The following is a 23,301-nucleotide window of genomic DNA, read 5'->3' as shown; positions in this document are numbered from 1 at the left end:
AAATAATTACAACCAAACCAAATGAGAGTTTCTTGCTGCAAGTCCAGAAAAAGCTTCATAAGCCTCAATAAAACTGGAAGATGTTTTAGTTTTAACATTCATGCTTTAACACCCACTGAGTTTTGTCCTACTCATCTGACCTGGAAGTGGCAGCTTTCTCCACCTGTGAAATGTTTTTGGGAAGATGTTCTCTTCTCCAAAAGCAAGAAGTAAAAAAGGTTCATCTGGAAGGGGGCCATGAGATTTTTATTCCAGATCCACTGTTAACTTCCTAGACACTCTGGAAAACACATCATTCTCATGAATGTTTCGTGAATAATCCCTATGTTTACATACATGTTTTACTGACATTCAGTACTCTGACAGTTGAAGACTGATGAAGTTGTTATGAGGACCAGTCGAATGGGCAGCACCCCAGTAATTAACTTTGGCAATTCAAGCTATCAATGGTGAGATCTTAATCTCTCATTGATCTCTAGGCTTAGGTCCCTCACTTTACACTTGGACAACGATTTCTTTATCCTGCTTAGTTATGGGCACAATTATTTTTTCAGTACTACTCCCCCCTCCCAGAGGCCGTAGCAGAGGCTCAGTAATCAAACATGCTTTAATCTTCATAAAAATCAGTTTAATTATTGCATGGTGCTGCTGTGTGACATCCACCCCCAGAGCAGGGAACAACTCCCATACTCTTTGTCATTATTACCCCCTTTTAAAAGGAAGGCAAACCAGATTCAGTTTGCAGATCAAGTCCAGATAAATAAAGCGAACACTTAAAAGTGAAGAGGTTGCCACCAACAATGTGGATAATTCTGTTGATAATAAGAGTTGTTTGCTCTATCTAAAAAGCGGCCTCTGGAAAGGATGCAAACCCCCTCTGACGTAGGAGCAGAGTTCAGTCTGCCCATCCAGCCAAGAATATAACACAGAGGCCAGGAACAGACCAAGGTGAGGTGTGACATTGACCAAACCCCAGACTATCGCTAGGGAAAAACACTGCAGTGGTCACAGAGAAGTCAGTTGATAAAAGAGAGGTGTTCACAGAAGACTTTTGTTTCTTCCAGTAGATACACAAATTAATATTTAGGCTTTTAACCATAACTTTTTTCTTTTTTAAATAGGTGTGATACGGCATTCTAAAAGAGACCCTACCTCTACATCTAGCACATAAGCTTGCGGGATGTCATTCAAGAGCATCAACCACAACTATGAGATGTCAGAAAAATAAAGAAAACTTTGTCTTCCCTCTTAGCATTACAGTTTGCATAAGTAGCAGGTAATAATGCACGTCTTTCTGACCATAAAAATACTATAAAAGTAGTAAAACTCTTAAAAGCATTGTGCAGAAAACTCAGCCTGCCTCTGAAACTGGAGGTAGTTCGTACTGTGAGATGCCAGGAAATGAATTCTTCAATTTGTGTACAATGATTCATATTCTCCTACTCTTAGCTTGCCATTAAGCAGCCTCTGTAGGAGAGCACAATAAAAGCATCCTTTTGCACTGTACTTACTAGGACTGCCCTTTCAGACAAACATTTTCTCATCAAATCAATTGCCACATAAAACTGCACCAGACAGAAAACGCACTAAGCAGGCAACAGCCGCAGCTTACCTCAAACACAGTCAAACTGTACATCATGACATAGTCGTTTCTTGTACTTGAGAGGAAATAGAGGCAGAATCTCCAGGCTCCTATCTGCTGGGCAAAGTTATTCAAAAGCTCCTCTGAAAAAACCCGAAGTATTAAAAAATTACAGGGTGATTCTTAAGCTGTGAATAAATCCTTACCAATGTATACTGGTAATGCAGTAACACAATGAGCATGGAAGAAACCCCATGCTCAGGGAATGACTCAGCCTGGAGGAGGAAAAAAAAGAAAAATTCCACTCCAAAGTATTAAAAGCAACCTAATAATAGGCTTTAATGAAATAGGTATGTCACTTTAGAAGACAGTTTGGACAAATACTACACCAGACTAATAGCAGAATATTAAATTACACAGAAATTATACTATAAGCATTACCATTTTATCTATAAAAGCCAAATGTTGGGATATCAGGTCACTGTGAAACACGAGGAGTACTTCAGATCCTGCACAGTGTTATAAAACCCCTCATTTTAATGCAGTTGCTCCGAGAGCCATTGACTTTGGTGTAGGTCAGCATATTAAAAACCGTCTCTGAACACTCGGGAACAGGATTTGGTCACCTTGCATCAAGTGACTACCTACCAAATGTGGCAAAGGGAAAACTTTACAGGGCTGTTTTATGGTTAATCACATTGAATCCTTAATCAATTTGTTTCTTTCCTGCAACTTACGTAGGAAAATGGGGGGTGCTGAAGGCTTTTACCTTTTCCACAGCAGATCTCCACAACAGGAAAAACACTCACCCTTGCCTAGTCACTTATTCTTTATTTTACCAGATCTCTGGGAGAAGTTTTTCCTGATGGGACTTTTGGCACTGAAGTTAGAGATGGCAGAAGTTTGAGCATAAAAGCAAACTGCCTATTCACAGCCATCAATGACAGATGCAAGAAGCTAATATAGAGCTTCTACAGCCCATAAGATCTCTGCTGGTTTTTTTAGGACACCAGCCAAAATGAAACCTCGCTGCTTATTCCTACTTGCCATTTCACATTAGCTATGCCAGTTTCTGCTTTCCCTTCTTAATGCCGAACAAATCTGAAGTTCATGCTTCACCTCCAGGCAGAAGGTAGAGGTTTTCCAGCACATGCAATTGAACAATGTACAGGCAGAGAAAAACTTAACATCCTTCTCCTACCCTAACCAACTTAATACCCTTGATAAAAAACATCTCCATGCTCACAGCAGTAGAGAGTTACTGACATCTTATCTATAGGACATGCCATGAGGTCGCTAAAACACAAACTACGTAAGCCTTTTCTTAAGCAGGAGAGGCCAAGGTTCCAGTTTGGTATGGGATAGAGTACTTTCTCGTGCTGTATTGGCTGAACATCACCAAGTCCTCTGCTGAGGTCTGCAGGCAGCAAAAACAAAGAGGCCCATCCTTTAGCAGTGGCATGAACTCACCTATCTCGCGCTTCCGCTCATTCGTTGTGCAATTGTGGAAAAACTCTGTCATTAGACTCTCCAAAGCCCGTAGTGAGGCCTCCTCAGATGCCTGGAAACGACATTTAAAGAGAAGAGTTAACTCTAACTTCCACTTTTGACTTGCACACAGGAGGTCGGTGTCATTCATGTCACAGATGCACCCAACAAGAGCACAAAGTCCAGATGGAGGGCAAAATAATCAGCAATTTAAACTGCTCATTGCTTTTAAGTAGCAATAAAGTTTGACTACGTAAGTGAAAGCTTTGGACATGAAGGACCATTTGCTCAGCTGCATTAATGAAAACAGTACAGGAAGCTTCCTTCATTTCTGGTGGCATTTAGTGATGTTAAGTTAGTTAATCCTTGTCACATTATTCTCAAAGACAGCAAGTTCAAGAAGAGGCTTTCAGATGTTTAGAGACACTAAACACAGCGATAGCACAGGAAGCATGAACTCTGAGAGGACTCCTCACATCTATTCCTACTTCTGTCTCAGTGCCAGGTGTCACCTGCAACACCAAAGCTGCTCAGCAAGAATTTCCAGCACTGTAAGAAGCAGTGTACAAGTATTAAGCAATTTGATTCAGGAAGGTCGTCTCCCTATCCCCAAATTTAGCTTTTATTATTGGAATTCATCAGTTAAAGCTCAGTCTTTTTAAGTCCTAAAATAACAATCAGAATTAGTATATAGCTGTTGCAAGACTGCTATTGCTTTGCAGCTTTCTGAAGTTGGGATGATATTATCCTAGTAAAAGCACAGCATGGAGCTTAGCCTCCCTAGCTATGCCATGCTTCCCTTATTTTAAGCCTGATAAACAGCCTTAGAAAACAGTATTACTGCAGTACACACCATGCCATTAGTCATTCCTCTAATGTTTTCAGTGCACACTATCAATAATAAATGCATCAAGATTCAAGCCCCGACCTTCATCTACACAGAAGCAAAACAAACCATTAAAGAAAACTGAAATTTCTGCCTCAAAAGGAAATAAGAACAGAAACAGCCTCAATGCCTGGAAGCCTTCTACAAAGAGATGAGCAAGGGACAACTTGCAGAAACACGATGGGCTTCTGTGAGGTCCCATTTCCACATACAGCAGCTTCCCCAAGGACCACTGTGGGGTCAAGCAGCAGGAGACCCTCCTCAAACACCTGGATTAACCTCTGCCCCGGAGAGCCACCAGCTCGACATAACAGTGTGGAAAGCAAAATTCAGCTCTGCTCTCCCAACAGCTGCAAAGGGATGCTCTGTAGGACACCACGCATTTCCAATTACAAAGGAACACTGAATTTCATCCTACCTTTCCTCTTCCTTCCCCCACTTTTCCTTTATTTTTTTTCAAAGACCTGCTCTAGAAAGCAGAGACTGTTTTAGCAAGAAACATTGTTAGTGGGAAATTGGCTTAAAATAACCTACAATCAAATCAAAGCCACTTTGCCAGCTTAAGCAAGATCAAACACCCATTATTGCCTCTTCAATCCAGTTATCCATGGCCTCTGCAAACAGTCCCTCACACTATAAGCCTCCCTTGAAGCCAGCCCTTCAGCCACCCAACAGTGTCCCTCTCCTGCCAGTCACCATTTCCCATATAACAGCAACATGTATTTGACTAAGTAGAGTCCTTAATGACATTAGGATACAGCCACACTGCCATTTCTGTGCATTTATTTCTAGGATATCATGCACTGCTGCAAGTTCCTCCCCACTAGATCCAGACATACACATCCACATTTTCCTAAATCCCTCCAAGTTTACTTCTCTGCTGCTCAACACTGAGTCTCACCAATAGTTTCTGATGCCAAACTCCCAACAAGGAGTTTCCAAAAGTTGTGCAGGTCAATTTGATGCAAATTCCTGTGTAAGGAGCACAGCCCTCCCACATCACCCCTCCACTGGCTAAGATCAAGACCACCTCAATTCACAGCGAAGCATTAGCTCTGCACACAGAAATGGCAGAGCTAAGCCTTTTCACATAGTTAATTCAACCCTTCTTTTGGAAGAGTAGTTAAGTAATTTTTTTTTCCAAGATTCAAGATTTATTTCCTACTTTTGGAAATAAATTGCAGAGTTCTCATAAATCTTGAATATCTGACATGTCCTCTATGGACTTCAAATTGTCTCAGCACTGAGATTTTGAAGATGAGTGAGTCTACTCCTAGGAGTATGCTTAATCTTCTATAGTAAAACCACCACCATCATAATGCTCAATGTGCAAAAGCAAAATACAAAACAGAGCACAATACAAGCATTTTATGTATAAAGTCCAGGTTGGCCAGAATCCAAGGCCAACATGGGCAGAAAGAAACAGCGTGGCCTCTGAGATTGTTTTCCCCTATTTGACTTCTCCTGGCTGTTCTGGAGGCTTGTTCAGAGGAAGGTGGAGTAGCACAGATTGTCTGAAGCAATGAAAATCCAGCCCAGGATGGCCTCTGCAAACAAGAGTCTCCGACGTCCAACCACAGGTGCTATGCGATGGCCACCCCCTTTTACCTATTGGTAGGGCTTGAAAAGGTAAAAAGAAGCATTCTGCACTTGCTTGTGCCTTTGGGTATTCCTCAAGCTAACCAGGAATGTGATAATCGCCCACCTTTCAAGCACAGGCTCTGACAACTAGGTCACCAAGATAAAGAGGAGACGCGCTGTTGGAGAGCTGCAGAGGAAATTTACTGTCCCTATATTCAGACACCCCAGAAAGGAGATTATCTAGTGAGGCTGTAATGAAAGAACAGCTGTTTGTAGCACCTGCAATGTACCTGGCTACATGTAACCAATATGCAGTTCGCTTTCCTTACGGGCTTGGTGCTTACTCTGCATTGAAGAAAAGAACAGGAAAGTATCACTGGAGTCTGCAAAGAGAAACGCCAATCATGATACTGAGCAGCACTGCAGACACATTAAGGACAGCTTCAGTCCTGCAACATCAGGACAAGATCAAACCCCACGCGTAGTCAGAACCAGCACTGCTCAGCTCAGCTTCTGTCCAAGGCCCCCTTCCAGCTTAAGCAATAGCCAGGTGGTCATCATGGCTTCATCAGGGTTACGCTGGACTTTGGGGAGACAGATACCAACACAATAGCTCGGGGCCTTAAATCTTGCCCAACAGCTGAGGGCCAGTTAAGCGTGGGCCAACTGAAACACTGTAAATGTAAGTCAATCATCTCACTCCATAACTACTGGACAGCCCAGGTCCTGTGAAGCTCTCCTGCACAGCAGCAGGCTGCATGCCAGGATCTCCCCTTGAGCAGGGACACCTCTCAAGGTTACTCCTTGAGGCCAAGAGATTACTTGCCACAGGTCCTTTTTAAGTGACTAATAGCATGCTAAACTTTGAAATCTTAGCTAAGGCATATAAAGGACTGACTGTGCACATATAATTCTTTAGATATAAACTACTGACCAAGTGTGGAACTACATCTGGATCCAGCTGCACACTGACTCCTCTCTGAAAAGGAGTTTAGAACACAAGGGGGTCCTTTCTGGTACTCATGACTCAACAGGAGGGTCTCCTGACAGCTTTATCTGACCCTGTTCTCTATGTAATAATAATCACGTGTACCTCACCACTGAATCACGTTAATCCACTGTCACATTTCCTATCAGCTTTGTTAAATCACTGCTTTATGTCAATAAACATACTCCTACTTCTCTCTTACAAGTGAAGTGCATATCCATCTGCAACAGGGTTGGAGTTTCATTTTTAAAGGTTTTCAGGGAAAGTCATGAAGTCTGGACCATCATTAGCAGAATTTACTACAGACTTTCTGGGTCAGGGCTGGCAGCTTGATTCACCTTCATGAGGCATCCCTAAATATTCTACTATTAAAATTGAAATACTCTCCATTCACTTTTACCAGTTGTAAAATCCGATTCCTCTCAAGCTCACTCTCAGGGCTTCCAATTGCCTGAACTCTTTGGCTGATCTCTGACCTGCGGGCTGCTGCAGAGATCATCTTAGCTGTTAGATTCAGCAAATCCCCCAGCCAAAGATAATGCCCTCAGCCACAGGTTACTGACACATGAAAGTAAGCAAGCGGGTCTAAATGCACCAACAGCTACAGATTCCTGTGTTCCATTAGGGCATTCATACTATAGCTTCAAAATTGTTTCCAAGATACCATCTTGGTGAGATGTATCCCAGCTGATTCTCCCCAGAACAGGTGCTGTTAGCTGCTGCTGTGCTGCACTGGGTCCATGTCACAGGGACTGGAGAAGTATCAAGTCTGCCCCAAGTCTGCTCTTCCTGAATTACCCTGTGTGATCTGAACAAGACTTGATATGGATCGGGGCGGGAGACAGCCCCTGGCAATTTACATCCCTACCTCCCCATTTCTGCTTCATTAAGTTTGCCAAAGGTGTTTCATTAATAGTTATCAAACCAGAGGGGTGTAGCTGCTTACTCACACCATTTATCTATGGACTCCAACCTTTAGTTCCCTCCTCATACAACCAGAAAAATGACAGATTCACAGCTGAGACTACAGACTCCTATTTTGACAGAAGTTACGAGATATGCTACCAAGAACTTGCACAAAGACATTCTCCATCCACCAAAACAAAGATCTACAAACCCTGGATGTAATGGCTGATTTCAGGGCTAGTGTTCAAATACATTTTAAGATGTACAAGCCATTAACCGATTTGGGTTGTTTAAGGAAAAAATATTAATAGCTGCCAACTTACAGCATTGTAGGGTGTTCAAACTCCAGTTCACTGCACCTCATTGATGCTCTAGAGAAGCAAAACCTTTGTGCCTTGATGCTTAAACCAGGACTCTATCCCAAGTTCAGTTCAGCCTGTAGATTAGAACTACAGTGTTTGGGTAGGAGTTACTCATCCAATTCTGGTGAATGACAGCAGAATGATTTTTGGATTGCAATTTAGACATTGTATACTGAATTTAATAGAAGACACAACACACAGTTTGCAGATAACCAAAGACAACCCCACTCCTTAAAAAAGTACCTGATCATTCTGGAAGATATGAAAATGCTTTATAATGCTATTTCAATTTGCTCCAGAAGTGCTTTCATTTAGGAGATCACTTCCTATCCTTTTACTTCATTTTACATTGTCTAAAGTGATTTTTATGAAGGAAAGCTCTTCCCTAATGCTTTGCCATAAAAACACAAGCTGTTAACTTTAAAGTTTGCTATTAACAGCTCAGTAGAGCATCAGTCATGCAAGCAACACTCTAAATAGGGCAACTCAGGCTGATGACAACTGCAAGATGAGGGTTATGTCTGTTGAGTACTTCTCTAATGTGTTTGGAAATGGGTATCACTTCAAGACAAAATTAAGGTAATCCCACTACAAAGCTCTTTTTAGTAAGATGTTAATTGCAGCTGCAATGTTACAAAGGTGACTTTACCCCTCAGGCAGCACTGGAATACTTTCCTCTGAAGTGGAAGAATGGCTTTTGCACGACACATGCTGAACCCTAAAACCACCTCATTCAGTGGAAAATCTAAGCCTCCTTCATCATCTCTATTCTTCAGATAAAGAGGACCGGATCTTTCTGTTAGGCATGCCATTATGTTTTCCAATTCAGATGCCCACTCTTGTTCCATCCCTCCCTTCAGCACCTGTACCGATGAAGCACTTCTCACACCATATATAACACCTACCATCCCACAAAACCTCCTACTCTGTGTACCAGCTACATCCACCAACTTGTGCTCCTTAATGGGCAACTCTTCCAGGAGAGGAGGGACTGCAGGAGAGCACACAATATGAAACCCAGCTGTTTGAAGTGTTCCCAGCAGGAACTGTTGTAAGGCCACCAAGCCTGTGCATAGGGTTAAGAAAAAAGAAGAATCACACACACACCACAACGGCAGCTGCTAGTATAAAGTAACTCATCATCCTACTTTTGCTGAATTACACTGTCCCATCCTCTTCCACCTGAGAGCCTTCTGCTTCCAGCTTTCTGCAGTTACTTCATAGCACAGTTAAACATGTACAAATACAAACCACTACACTTCAGCTGAATTTGCTTCCTTCTATTATTACTTTTATTGTTGTAGATATTTTTTTGGTAAACTTGGTCAAGACTAGCTTAGTAATATACATACCTAACGTGTATGTAGTAAAGTAGTAATTTACTCATTTAAGAATTACCAGGGTGTCTTTCAGAGCCTCTCCCTGCCCAAGCCCAAACATAACATGATAATGAACATCTAAATTAGTCATTACACTCTCAGAAAGACTGTGTTATTTCAAACTTGCCTGTGTGGGCCACAGAAGTCTTCCTTCTGCAGCCATCAGCAAAGCAGACATTACCACCACTTTGGTGAACCCCTGGAGGAGTCCCGAGTCACTTGATGCAGTGAAGTTCATGAACCAAGTGCAGTATTTTTAGCAACAAAAGCAGAATTATAGTGTTCTAGAAAGAAGTTGTACGACACCCAACACATCCTCTAGAAAGGATGAACGCACATACCGAGAGGCAGAGCTGTGCAGCTCCTTAAAGGCACAATTACTCATGACATTTAATCATTTCCAACTCAGGATTTCTGAAGTCTGTGGTCTCCTTATCAGTACAAATCACACTTTAAGAGGTCTTAAATTAGGAGACAGCCTGCAGAGACTGCCACATATGTGCTCCCAAGCAGCACACTGCTGATGGTATCAAGACACGGCTCTGGCTTTATTCTCAGCTTCCTTGTTGCATTTCAGAGATGTTTCTGTGGTTTTAATGAACCAAAAGTAGACTTAGCTTTATTCTGTGCTTTGAGAACAGCTCAGGTGCCTGGTGCTACTTCAAGAGATATTCTGGCTGCACAATACATCCCACTTACTTGGTTCACTCATTTCAAGGGCCACAACTTGTACAGCTCGCTAATGAGACCTAGATTTTACAAACTCATTTCTGTTTCACCATAATTTAAGCAAAAAAATCTACCATAAAAGTCATGTATTACTGTTCCACCTCAAGGCAACCAGTAGAGGAATAAAGGCACCACGCCACTGTCCATCTCTCTGCTGTGATGAAGCCAATGTCCAGCTGCTCAAGGCCCTTCTGCCTGCACAACTCATCACTTTAGAAACCCCAAACTGTGCTTCAGAAGTTGATTTATTTTATTTAAACATCAGTTAAGGACTAAAAATCACCACAGGCTGAACACTACTGCACAGGACAGGCTGTGGAGAGGCAGGAGTGATAATGTGATTTCTCAAACACGACAGGGATATCATCTTACCTGTAAACACTGCCCGCTACACAAGTAATCAGGCACCTTTTTGAATACCTTAGGGATCGTATTTCTTAAATCTCCTTGTACAGGCAGGTTCAGTTAACCAGCCTTCAGGTTTTAAGGCTGAACTTTGACTAACAGGCTCAAGTGTCTGAGTCTGATTCTTTCTAAACCAATAACTCATAATCAACATAATCAAGCACAGTAGCCAGCACATCCTCCACTGAGCAGTTCACATTCACTTTCCTGTTTACAACAGGAACACAGCAAGCACAGAGCATTAAAACTCAAAGCCTAGAAATTCTCTTAGAAACCCACCGAAGGGATAAAAATCATCACAGCAAGGTGGCCTGGGCTAAGTAAGATTTAGGTGCAGCATCATTCCAAGCCATGTGCTTGCTGAGGAGGACCCCAAGAGGAAGGTGGGCTGCCCACATGCCGACGACTCACCAATTGATTTACTGTGGTCTGGCTGCTGGAAAAGACTTGGTAACACATTATTTCCCCAAACAACTAGTTGCTAAAACAATGATACACAGATGAGGAGTGCAGAAGTGCCCAAAGCAGACTACTCTGCATCGTACAACTCTGGATCACCATAGCAAAGGGTCCCCAGGCAGCACTAGAATCGCTTTTTGGACTTAAGGCTTAAATTTGACAATCTAACTACAGTCATTAGAGCCTCCTCAGTAGACACTCAGCTTGGACAGTTCTCTACTGCTGTCCACCACTTTTTAAGCCACCTCTGATAAATTTTCAGCTGGGGTGTTATCAGAAAAAACAATCCATAAGGTCAAAGTAAGCTCTTAAGATGGACACCACACAAGGTCAAGCATCTGCCAAGGGCCACTTCCCACTTGCTAAACACTGCAAGGTGACTCTGGTTCTCTCCCAGCGTACAGAATTAACTCAAAATCTCCCAGTGAAGTCCAGAAACTGGCACGTCTCAAGGGAACAGTTTTGCAATCGCAGTGTTTGAGCCCTTCCTTTCACCTCATGTGCTCCCTTGGCTGGGTTCCCTGGGATGTGCCAGACTTCAAATGAGCCGCCAACACTATAGAGGGAGATCCTGTCCTTTCTCGTAAGGTAAATGCTCTTGCAGGAGCTCCAGGACCCTGATCACAGGGTACAAATCACTCCCCTTTTCTCTGCATAAGCAAATTTAGCTTGCACAAACCACAGGGCTGGTCCAACTTAACTCATTTTGAGATAACCCTTCCCTTTCAGGTGAAATAACCCAAGTTTTACAAAGGAAGGCAAGAACAAGAACCCAAGGCCATACTATTTTGGACACAGGTGTGTTTGGGGTGTGGGAGAAGGAAAAGTATTTGTTGAGGGAATAAAAAAAATCCTTATAAAAATATTTATAAAAAGTAAAAAAAAGGAGTTAAGAAAAAAACTTGCATCTTCTTATTCATGCTCCAGAACAATCAACAGCTGAGCAGCAGCACATAAAATGAACTTACAAACACTGCAAAGTTGAAATCAGTTTTAAAAACCACACTTGTCTTCCAGTTTTAACCAAAGAACTCTATTCTTGCTCTTACAGATGGATATTTGACACTACAAAATGCTGAAAAGCTTGTTCCTCACCTCTTGTTCAAATGTGGCAGCTCCTTTGACCAGAGAAGAGATTAGAAAAGATGTGTGACAGGAGTCTAAACCTGGCATGTCTGTACACCAGCAAGAGCTGGCCAAGATGCATTAATGGACTTTTAAAAAACACTTCTCAAGTACTTCATTGTCTGCAAAGCTGCAAATAAGCGCTTATTTATCTCAACCTACAGGCAATTCAGAGACACTCTTAAATCACAGTTGTCTGCAGTCCTAACTGAAGAAGCCTCTGAAAGTATGCACCTGTGCAGAGCTGGAAATGGAAAGCATAAGGACAAGCAAAAAAGAAAGTGAATGTAAGAAGAAAACAATTATTCAGCCTATTTCTTAAAGTGGCACTTGCATTCGGACGCAGCTCCAGCAAGGCAAATCCTTCTTGAGATTTAATGGCACTGACACATCCCAGCTCCCCATTTTCCAGGTAGTTCTCCCACATCTACTTCTGCCTGGCAGGATTCGATGATGATGATGGATTATGATGATTTAGCCCATTACCTTGGGAAAAACTCTCCCAATGCAGACTACAAAGGGCCATCAGTGCAAGGTTTATGGCAAGCTTAGGAGAAGGATTATACCTTACCCAATATATTGCACAAGCCAGATGTGATTTCCAAGGAGGTATGATTCCACTACACAAAACCATGATATTTTATAAGACACTCACTCCCTATTAAAGAGAAGACGAAAGACTGATATTGCAAGTTAAATTCCTGCCAAGAACATCAAAGCCTGTGTTGGGCATTTAAGAGTGTATAATGAAGCCATCATGGAGAACACCAGGGGAATAACCCTGCAAGACCTTCTTTTTTTAATCTTAAATGCTTCCAAAGGACAGCACATGCAGGAAGAACGTTTAGTCCACTTAAAGACAAAATAAGATGCTGATATCTGCAAAGGTTCTGCACTTTGGGCTATTTCACAGCAACAGCCTGCTTCTCACCCTTGCATCTCCTGCAGCTTTGGGGCAAGCACTGCACGCAGCCTGCAGGGAAGGTTGCAGGGTTCTCAGACAGGCCAACACATAAACAGACTTTGGTAACCACGATCCACTCCACTTCATCAAGCACCAGAAGGAAATAAGAAAAAGCAGCTGAAACTTTGTTGCCAGCTGTTGCACATCAGCTTCCTCCTTTGCTTTCCCTCCATCACAAAAACTGCTTCTCCGGGTCTCCAGAGTTGCTGGCGGGATCAGATAGGCTGGTGCACCCTCAGCCATGGATGGGAGCAGGAACAGCCTTGCTCCTGAGCACCTACCTCATGCTTGCATGTCAGAAATGATAGGCCATGAACACATTGTCCCCATCTTTCCCTTCACATTTTAAAAAAGAAAGTCAAGGAATTATAGAAAATTTAATCTTACCCCTGATAAGCAAAGGAACAGGGCAATGGTACAGGGAAAAACAACCTTAACCACTACAGACAAACATGGTCTAGTGGAAGGTGTCCCTGACCATGGCAGGAGGTTGGAACTAGACAAACTTTAAGGTTCCTCCTAACACAAACCAGTCTGGGATTCTGTGATACAGAGCAGCTGTCTTCACTGCATCGCTTCCAGACCTTGATCTTAAACACAGTGTTTGCTCTTCAACACCAGCGACCACTCCAGGAAAACAACCACAGAGATAAACTTCAGCAGAAGAAACTGTCCTCAACCCCAAAGAAAGGGACAAGTAGAAGGGACAGTGCAGAAGAAATCTGTTCTGGGTTTACCCACCGAAGCAGGAGGGAATCAACCCAGAAGAGATTTTTCAAACAAAATTATTGCTCATAAGAAAAAAAACCCTCACTCTTTGCTCTAGAAGGCTGCATCCCATAAATTCAATGCTGACTTTGGCATCCTGCCAAGCCAATACACAAAACAGATGAGTAGCTCCTTTCTCTAAAGAGGGGGCAAAAAGGAATCATCACAATCCCTCTTGGAAAGAGATTCATGCTGCAGTTGAAGCTGGAATAAAAGAAGAAGTTGCACTGCTAAAAGTACACACAGACTTGCAAATCCAGCCGCAAACTCCAAGATGTTGAAACAAATAAAAGATAATATGGAGCATGGTGCACAGAAATGGTAAAATAAATATTCTGTGCAGGATCCCCATAGGAGAGGGATCAGGGAAGATTAGCGAGGAATATTAGGAATTTGGGATGTTGCTAGAAGAGCCTGAAAAAATTCAGGTGGAATGAAAGCTTCCTACCCTGACTGTAAATAGAAATCAGAAATGTGGATAAAGAAAGAAATACCATGTGGAGGGGCAAAAGGTCAGATTGGAAAGTTGCTTCACCACAGAAACACCTTTCATAAACCTCAGGTTCTCCTGAGCCCAGGCCTGGAGAGGCTGCACCATTCCTGACCTTCCCTAGGACCCACTCCATTTCTGACCACAGATATTAACCCCAAGGGCTGTCTGGGTGAGTAAGCAACTTCTTGAACATCATAATCTGTAGAGGTAAAGCCAATTCCTCTACAATCTGTTAATATTTACACTTTTATTGGAACAACCAGACCTTCATGAGAGATGAGGGACACACTACACAATTTACCACTCTAAATGGCACTCAAAGAATTTTATTTTGCCAAAACAAAGCTGGCAAACACCACCTTTTTTCTCCAAAAATAGAGATTGCCATGCTCATATCTGGGATGCAGAGAAGGCCAAAGCACAGTGACACAAATACAGTTATTAACAAGAAATATCTGCTGACTGATAAAGTATAATGAGCAGCTCTGCTCTGTAGACAAGCTGAGAGCTGGGCTTGTTCAGCCTGGAGAAGAGAAGGCTCCTTAAGGGGAGACCTTAGAGCAGCTTCCAGGGCCTAAAGGGCTAGAAGAAACCTGGAGAGGGGCTTTGGACAAGGGCCTGTAGGGACGGACAAGGGGGAATGGCTTTAACCTGACAGAGGGGAGATTGAGATGAGCTCTTAGGCAGAAGTTCTTCCCTGTGAGGGTGCTGAGGCGCTGGCAGAGGTTGCCCAGAGAAGCTGTGGCTGCCCCATCCCTGGCAGTGTTCAAGGCCAGGTTGGACGGGGCTTGGAGCAACCTGGTCTAGTGGAAGGTGTCCCTGCCTGTGGCAGGGGGTTGGAACTGGATGAGCCTTAAGGTCCCTTCCAACACAAACCAGTCTGGGATTTCGAAAGATTTTAGGACACATTATTCTACTAGACGGTTGAGGCCCAACATTTTTCCTTTGATAGCTTTTAGTCGAATGGGAGACAATGCAGGTCTTTCAAATATCGTGTATGTATTGTAATAATTATAGATCTTCTAATGTATTTATATATCACCATGCTGCTAAATTAGGCATTTTCTTCAGAGAAAAAGCTTCCATTCTGGGGGAAGCAGCCTTAACAGGCACACTCGAGACCAGCTTTCCTGCTCCAAACTTACTTCCAATTCCCCCTTCTCTTAACTCTGCCCAAAGGAACGTGCAGGCTCAGCCTCCACTCAGGGCCACCACAGGCAGTCAGTACTGCTGGGTGTACCTGGCTGTGCTCTGCACCTACTTTGCTTTGCTGCAGAGTAGTAAATACATGAAAGTTCTCCAGCATGAAATCTCAGCTCCCATTTCCTGATTTAATAAAGCAGGGGCACAAAAAGTTATGACGTGACTTGAAGGCTGAAAAAGGAAGCCAGATGTCAGAGCTGCAGCTTGAACTTTGAAGTTCCCATTCTCTCATTTCTCAGTCGAGTGAGTCAGAATGGTTTAAACAGGGTTTACTTTTATTTTTGAGCCATAGACCTGAAGGGGATACACAGGAAGCTGACAGAACTTCAGACCAGCACACCACAGCGGTCTGGGTTTGGTACTGCACATCAGCCAGCAATGCCTTTGGCAGGGGACAACACACTCCAGATCCCTCCTGGTCTCAAGAATCTCTTCATTGAGCAGAGGACACCTCACCATGCATGAGCACTTTCTGCCTGCCCCGCCCAGGCAGCGTGCTCAGCTTTACTATCTCCTCCACCTCTTGTTATGGCAGGACACCCCTGTAGCTCACCAACTCCATGAACAGGCGCAACAGCCCAGACATGATTTAAAACATGACTTTTGCAACAGCAAGAAGCTGCTGCTGCCTTTGCCTCATCAGTGTCCTCAGCCTCCCAGCATAGGAGACACCAGGAGTGGTCCTAAAAACCATAGCCCACAGACCTGATCCAGCCTCAGAGTCACCAGCTCAGCTACACTGAGATACATAATAAGCACGAGCTATTTCGGTAATTAAGCGGCAAGCTTCCTGGCAGCCAAGTGTGCCAGAATAACCTATGGCTCACCATTACCTGACCAGATATGCTGCAATCCAGACATACTTTATTCCTTAGAAAACGGAAGGCTTAAACCACCAGCAGGTCTCCAAAGGAAGCTTCAAGCATAAGAAAATGACAGCACTTACTGCTAAAAAAAGAAAAAAAAGAAGGTGATACAGGCTATAAAATCAAAGCTAGGATGCTGCTGCGGGAAACTTAGAAAGATTCAAGCTACACACGCCCACTGGCTACTTCATTTCTGCAAGTAATATTTGCTTCACACAGAACAGGAACAGAAGCGTCTCTGGAAGTGCTGCGGCCACTTTCATTGTCTGTTTCCCACCGTGCCACACGTTTACAAGGCCTGGTGACAACCCTAAAGAAGTGTGACTTGTTTTGCAACTAGAGCTTGTTTGCATTTCTCTGACTGAAGGGCTGACTTTTTATGGCATCTTTAAATCTGAAACCTCACACAACAGCATTTCCTGGAAGAAGTCCCCTTTCCTAAGTCGTTCCTCTAGTTGCTGGCAGGATACAAACCCCACATAAGTAAAGAATACACTCTCTGGGAGGCAACTCCCTGACTTCCAACCTCACATAGGAGTTATGCGGTAACTGGCATTCTTAGGCGATCATAACTGAGCTCTGAGATGGTTCATCTTTGCTAGTGGCAGCAGAAAAAAGGTAAAGAATGAGCAGTGAGACAAACTCATAGCTTATCTGGATACAAAATACAAATGCATTCAAGGACTAGTTCCACAACAATATTTATTTCAAAGCTGTTAGTTAAAATCTAGAAGGATCATAAAAATTGTCTAAGGAACTCTATTAATACTTTGTGGTCTATCAAAGATGAGAAAAGCTTGAAGAGTCCTACCTGTGCACTTAAGTTGGAGCTAAGCTACCCTGTGATTAGAGCTTAACTTGACTCCACAGAAACCCACTTGAGGAGCCTGTATTTTACAACACTATTTCCTCTAAAAAGATACCACAACATCATCGACACTGACACATCCTTTTCCCAGAAAGCCACAACCTGGATGCCCTACAAGAACTATTTAGCAGATACACATTAGTCTGACGTGCTGTGAGCCTGTGGTAACCACCACACTGAGTTACAACAAGCAGAAAGCTTCACACAGCAGGGCTGCTCTCTACAAATACCTCAGAAAGCAAAAGAATGATTCAAGCTTCCTATGAAACTAAATAGCTTTTTAATGGTGGCATTAAGATTTCTGAGCCACTCATGGCATCTGAGCACAGAGAAGCAGCACCTGCTCCACAACACATGTAGTTTCCGAGCTCACTGTACGCCACTGTACACTCCTGTCTTTGCCGGCTGCTCCGACTTTACAATTTGTCCTCAACATTCCTTCCCAGTTAACCAAGCTCTAACTTATTACTGCTTCCATTGCTTACTCTGCTCCCTACCAACCCAATTCAACCTCAGCTAATAAAATCTGATTCCACAAGTCTGTCTTTTGGACAGCAGAGCTGAATTCTGTTTTATTTGTTCCCAGTATGCCTTACAGCAGCTCATCTTCACACCTTCCCAACTGTTTCCAGGAAGAAGGGTACACTACCAACAGAACATGCCCATCTGTGAGCTACAGGGAAATGGGAACATAAGGAAAATCTTGCACAGTACTCACATGGTGGGTTACAACAGTAACTTCTGCAGGATAGCCCAAGGACTACTTCATAAAAGCCTGTACTCTGCTGGAAGCTGAACCAAGAATTGGATTTTCAAGGTAAAAAAAAAAGCCAAGAGTAACTCAGGAGGCTGCACATGCACATCTGTATGGAGGTAAGGGAAGAACTAAGGAGTCCTTTTGCTACCTGCAGTTACCAGTGCAACCCTGAAGCACAAAACTCTGTAACTTCTTTCCACATGCAGAGCTGCAGTTCGTTACATACAACTGATCTAGCAAATTCCCTGGATTCAACTGTTTTATTTATTCATCTTGAATATGAATATTCAGTTGAATACATCTTCTAGAAGTATTCACTAAAAAGAATCCACCTCAATATCATCCCCCTTTGGTTGACGCTAAATTCAGAAAGACCTGTGACACATGTGGCAGAGAAGTTCATGAGTCCATCCTGAGCAGGCAGGTACATCCCTCACACTCACAGATCCAGTAGCAGGCTGCTACTTGTGTTTACTGAGGAGGCCATATCCCACCCCAGCAGACACCCTACGGAGCAGCAAAACCTCTCAAAACGCCTAATGAAATTCAACTTAAATGGGCTACAGAGAGCAAGGCTTCATAAACTAACAAAAGTGCACAGGAGCACATCACACAGTGCACAGATATGATTATTTTGGCTTCTGGGTGAAAAAATTCACAACTGCAAACCAATGATCTCAACTTCCTGAAGAAAAAAGGTGCAAGGCCTGAGCCTACATCACCTAAAATGGCTTAAGGCAGGAAGTGGTGGAAAAGTAGACCAGTAACTAATGCCTTTGCCCAGTGGGGCTCTCTGGGTGAAACAGGACAGGAGGCAGATTTCCATGAGCTGCTGAACACACCTCTACTTACTGATCAACTGCAAAATACATGTGTGTGGCTTCCCTTTGTCAGCCTGATCAATTCAGGGATAAGAAGTTTCCCTGCAGGTAGAGCAAGGGAAAAATAAGAACAGTAGTTGTTATTCAGCATATCACTGCCAGCGCATGCTACAGTGATAGTGAGTGATATCACAGCCCTCTGAAGACAGATTTCCACCTACCAGCCCTGCAAGCCTGACTGTGCGTGCAGCCAGTGAATTAAAGATGTCTCCTCTGGCTTCTTCTCAAGAGAAAAAAGATTGTGCAAATCAAAGCATGTCACAGCTCAGCTCCGTATCCCTTCCAGGACTGCACACTGCTGCTGCAGCAGCGTTACAGAAAGCTCTGCACAGAAAGGAATTCAGGTCACTGCTGCAGCTTGTCAAAGGCTAAACCGGAGGCAAACGGGGCAAATCCACGGCTGGCACCGGAGAAAACCACAATTCTGCACACCCCCCCCAGACGCTCCCAGGAGGAATTTCTGCCTTCATGGCTGTTACAAGGTGTCACCATAGCGGCTTGGGGGGAGGAGGCCTCCCCTCATCCCCTGCGGGGCTCCTGGGCCGGCACCCCCGGCCCAGCCTGCTCCCCGCAGCAGGCCGCGGGCCGCCCGGCCCCGGCCAGGGAAGCAAGCGTGTCCGAGATAGGCCGCGGATCCTCTCCGCCCCCCCACTCTCCTCGCACTTACCATGGCTGCCGGAGGCTCCGCGGGGCGGCTCTAGGCACGGCGCCGCGCTCCGCTCATGTCATGGCCAGCGACTGCCGCCACCTCCCAGCCCCCGGGCCTCCCCCGGCCGGCAGGACGGGGAGCCCCGGGGCGCTGGGAAGGGGCGGGGCGGCGCGGGGCTGAGCGGGCGCGGCGGAAGCGCGGCGGCAGGCGGAGGGCACGGCTACGGCTACGGCTACGCCAGGCGCATCCTGCCGCGCACCGGGACGCAGCTCCGCCCGCCCCGCCCCCTTCCACCGCCGGAAGTGGTCGCCGGGCCCCCGCAGCCAATCACAACCGAGGCGGTGGGGCGAGCGCATGCGGACCCCACCTCCCTGGGCCGCCGACCGCCATCTTGGAGGCGGGCAAGGTGCCTCGAGGCTGGGGCTGGGGGGGGGGGAGGGGGTTGCGCATGCGGAATAGACGCTTCCCGTCGGGAAAGGTGTGCGCGCGCCCTTTGCCCGCGCGGGGGGGAGGGGGCGGAGCTCGCCGGGCACGTTGCCTGGCAACGCGATGGGGCAGCCGCGGCCTAGACTTGAGCCTAAAGCCTTGACCTTGACCCGTGCCCGACCGGCATGGCCGAAAGCGCTGCCTCCGGCTCCTCCAGAGACATGCGCAAGGACACTGTGTTCACTGGTTTTGTGCCCATCTGGCTAATTAAATAGCTAAAATGAGCTGGAGGGGATTCCCTCAACCCTGCAGTCAGCAACAATAATGAAGCTACATGGCATAGAAACCTGATCCAAAACACATACGCTTGAGGGTTTACCTCAGCATGGGCTCTTGGTTTTCCAAACACCTGATGTGGCATTGGGTGAGGACGTTAACAGAGATACAGCAGTGGGTGAATTTAAGGAAATCCAGCATCAAACTGGTGCCTGGGACAAACCGGAGCACCAAAACAATGAAGTCAATACAGATCAAACCGCTTCCTGTGGTTTCCAACCTCTCTTGTGGTGTTTCAGTCAGAAAGGATTGCTGAAAGTGGCAGCTTGACGGGCTTTAGAGGGAACAGTATGCATACGGAGACATTGCAAATGCTTGTGCTTATATTAGAGGATTAAACAAAACAAGAGGGAGGGAAATAAACCCTTTGTGGGGGTAATTAATCACGAGGCTCAACAAGAAGATTACGGTTGAGCAGTCCCATGTCTTCTCCACAGCAGAGCACTGACCCTGCAGCCTCTGTCCCGCTCACCCCCCTCAGCCCTTCCTGCTGGGTAGGAACACCATTCCTGGGCCATGCAGGCTGGTACAAACCTCTCCAAGAAGGAAACATGCAGCTCACAGCCGAGCAGGCGCACAGGAGATGCCAACCCTTCACTGGAATGTGCTGGTGAATTGCCATGTGCACCCCCCAGGCACAGCACCATCTCCAAAACCTACCTCGCCAACACCTCCAAACCCTTCCAACACCCCCGAAGTGCCTCTGACACCTCCAAAACCCCTCAGCACCTTCAAAACCTCTCCAACATCTCCAAAACCTGTCCAATGTCCTCAAACCCTCTCCAAGACCTCCAAACTCCCTCCCAACATGCCTAAACCCGCTCTGACACCTCTGAAACCTCTCCACCACCTCAGAAACCCCTCCACTTCCCAAACCCCTCCAAAACCTCTCCAACATTTCCAATACCTCCAAACCCCCTCCAGCCCCTCCACAACCGCTCTGACCCCTCCGAAATGCCAGGCTGAGATGAGCTACGTGCCATTGACAGCGGCTGGAACTGCCTTGAGATGCTGCCTCAGCGAGGGTTACATGGAGATGCTGCAGCAGCAGTGCGGGCAGAGGGCAGGTTCCCATGGTGACCATTCAAAGGATAATCTCCTTATCCCCGCATTCTGACAGAGTGTTGTCGACATGTGCTCCGAGGTGCACGTTGCTCACAGAGAAGAGCCAGCTGCAGGACACGTTCCTGCTGAGCTGTGCACCCCATGCCTCTGAAGCCACAGAGACCCGCTCCTTCCACCCTTGTGGAGTTTGGGATGGTTTGTGCTTTCTGGCTCTCCAAAAGACGAGCAGCTCCAGCTCCTGGGCTGGAGCAGGAGGCATCTGGTATGCAAGGACCAAAAGAAAGAAGAGAAACCTGCCAAAATGATGGAACTTCACAGGGAGCTTTTCTCTATTCGTATTTCCCTCCAAAACCCAAGCTGTGGAACACTTTTAGCACAGGATTTGGGGCTGACAGCAAGGTCTGAACTTTGCAAGCTGTTGTCCTTGGTTTAGAATCATATAATCCCAGACTGGTTGGGTTAAGGGACCTTAACACTCATCCAGTTCCAACCCCCTACCATGTGCAGGGACGCCTTCCACTAGATCAGGTGGCTCCAAGCCCCATCCAACCTGGCCTTGAACACAGCCAGGGATGGGGCAGTCACAGCTTCTCTGGGCAACCTGTGCCAGCGCCTCAACACCCTCACTTAGGGTCTTTTTAGCTCTTGCTGTCCTTCTCACGCAGGTAGGGACAACTCTCCTGGGTTCACATGCTGCCTGGCACAAGAGGGACCTGAACTTCATCAGGCTTGAAAGATTTCATTGAGCATCCAAGTATTCACTACTTCTCCTACCCTTGTAAAGGAGCGACTTTCCACCAAAGTCTAACTGCCACCTGCCTCTGGAATGAGGGACCTAAATGCAATTTTATTGCCTTTAAAATGCCAGAGACCTGTGTCCCCGTGCTGGGACCATCCACTCTAGCCAGGGTGGCTGTGGTGGCCAAGGGTCTTCTGTGGCCACCACAGTTCCTGGCGAGGTCCTCCTGAGCACTCCTGCTCTGTTCTGCTGGGAATGCTTCTGGCTCTGTTTGGGTTCTTGGATGCTTTGTTTGCAGCACACTGATTATCTCTGGGAATGGCTTCTCAATCCCCACAGAAGGACAGCAACTCATATGCCAGGACAAAACAAGCCCATGGGTCCAGGGTGCTGAGACACAACAGGAGGCCCCAAATAAACAGGCATGGGGGGAGCACAGGCAAGACCATGCTTTGGTCAGGCCTTGCAGGTCTGGTGTTTCATGTGCATTGGAAAGAGGGGCCTGGAAATTCATCCCAGTGTCCAAGTCATCCTTCCAACAGCTTCTGACCCAGAGGAGCAGGGCGGGAGAAGAGAAACAGGCAGCTGAGGCGGCTCGCTCTCTCTGATTAGGGGTTCCACTTCGGTTGCACACAAGGGAGAAAAGACTCATTTTGGATTTGGACTATTTTAAACTTACACAAAGTTCAGAGTCTGTCTCTACTCAGACCTGGAAAACCATCCAATGCAATGGGCAATGAAACAAGATGTCCTGACCCTCCCTTCAGCACCTCTGCTTGTTCTCACGATTTTGAGGAGGCATCGGCAGAAGTGCAGATGGTAGCAGAGGAGAATGGTGGAGCTTGAGCTTCCATGGGCTCTCACCCCATCACCACCATGAGCATCCTCCAGGAGTCACACTGATCCGTGACCAGCCTCTTGCTTGGGCGGGTGCTGCAAGGCAGCTCGTGGGTTGTTATTGAGCTGCAGGGAGCAGGGCATCATCTAAGTGCAGACACAGACCAGCAAGGTCTACCCTGCTTCCAGGAAGTGTGGGGTGGAGGGGGCTGTGAGGCCATTAGGGGCTCCCTGGGGCTGGGCATGCTTGCCTCTCCCTTCCATGGGAGAGCAGCCCCTTTTCTTGGGGTTTCTGCTCCTCTCCACTCAGCCCATTAGCCAAGGCATTAAATTTTAACCTTTTCTGTTGCTCCTCACAGCATGCTGCTGGTGAGTGGGTGCCTGGGAGGATGCCAGGGCTTACTGACTCCCCATGGCACCATACCCATGTGGAGTCTGGCTGTGCTGTGGGTACCTGCCTGCATCCCATGGGCAGGATTGCGGCTCCCTTCTACTGGATTCCTGCGGGATGCTGATGCTTCTCCTAGCTCCCAAGGACCAGCATGGCAGCAGCATCACT

The 23,301-nt window shown here is 45.8% G+C and overlaps 1 protein-coding gene across 5 annotated transcripts in view; it reads right to left on the bottom strand.

The window, feature by feature from the left end:
* XPO6 (exportin 6) overlaps positions 1-19,719 on the bottom strand; it is a 55,197-nt gene extending 35,478 nt beyond the window's left edge. For 4 of the 5 annotated variants that reach the window (XM_080617761.1, XM_080617763.1, XM_080617762.1 and 1 more), the window contains exons 1-3: positions 19,358-19,719; positions 3,053-3,143; positions 1,613-1,725 (exon numbers count right to left, since the gene is read on the bottom strand). In XM_080617761.1, coding sequence (XP_080473887.1) covers positions 1,613-1,725; positions 3,053-3,143; positions 19,358-19,360 — 207 coding nt within the window. In that variant the 5' untranslated portion in view covers positions 19,361-19,719. Of the gene's footprint in view, positions 1-1,612; positions 1,726-3,052; positions 3,144-19,357 lie in introns of those variants that run through there. The other variant, XM_080617764.1, reaches the window with a different exon arrangement.
* Positions 19,720-23,301: the final 3,582 nt, after the last annotated feature.

The sequence above is a fragment of the Psittacula echo genome (genome assembly GCF_963264785.1).
Source record: "Psittacula echo genome assembly, chromosome: 5".
In the NCBI taxonomy this organism is placed as follows: Eukaryota; Metazoa; Chordata; class Aves; order Psittaciformes; family Psittacidae; genus Psittacula; species Psittacula echo.
The sequence above is the reverse complement of the archived record's forward strand: the minus strand, read 5'-3'. Positions and strand labels throughout refer to the sequence as shown.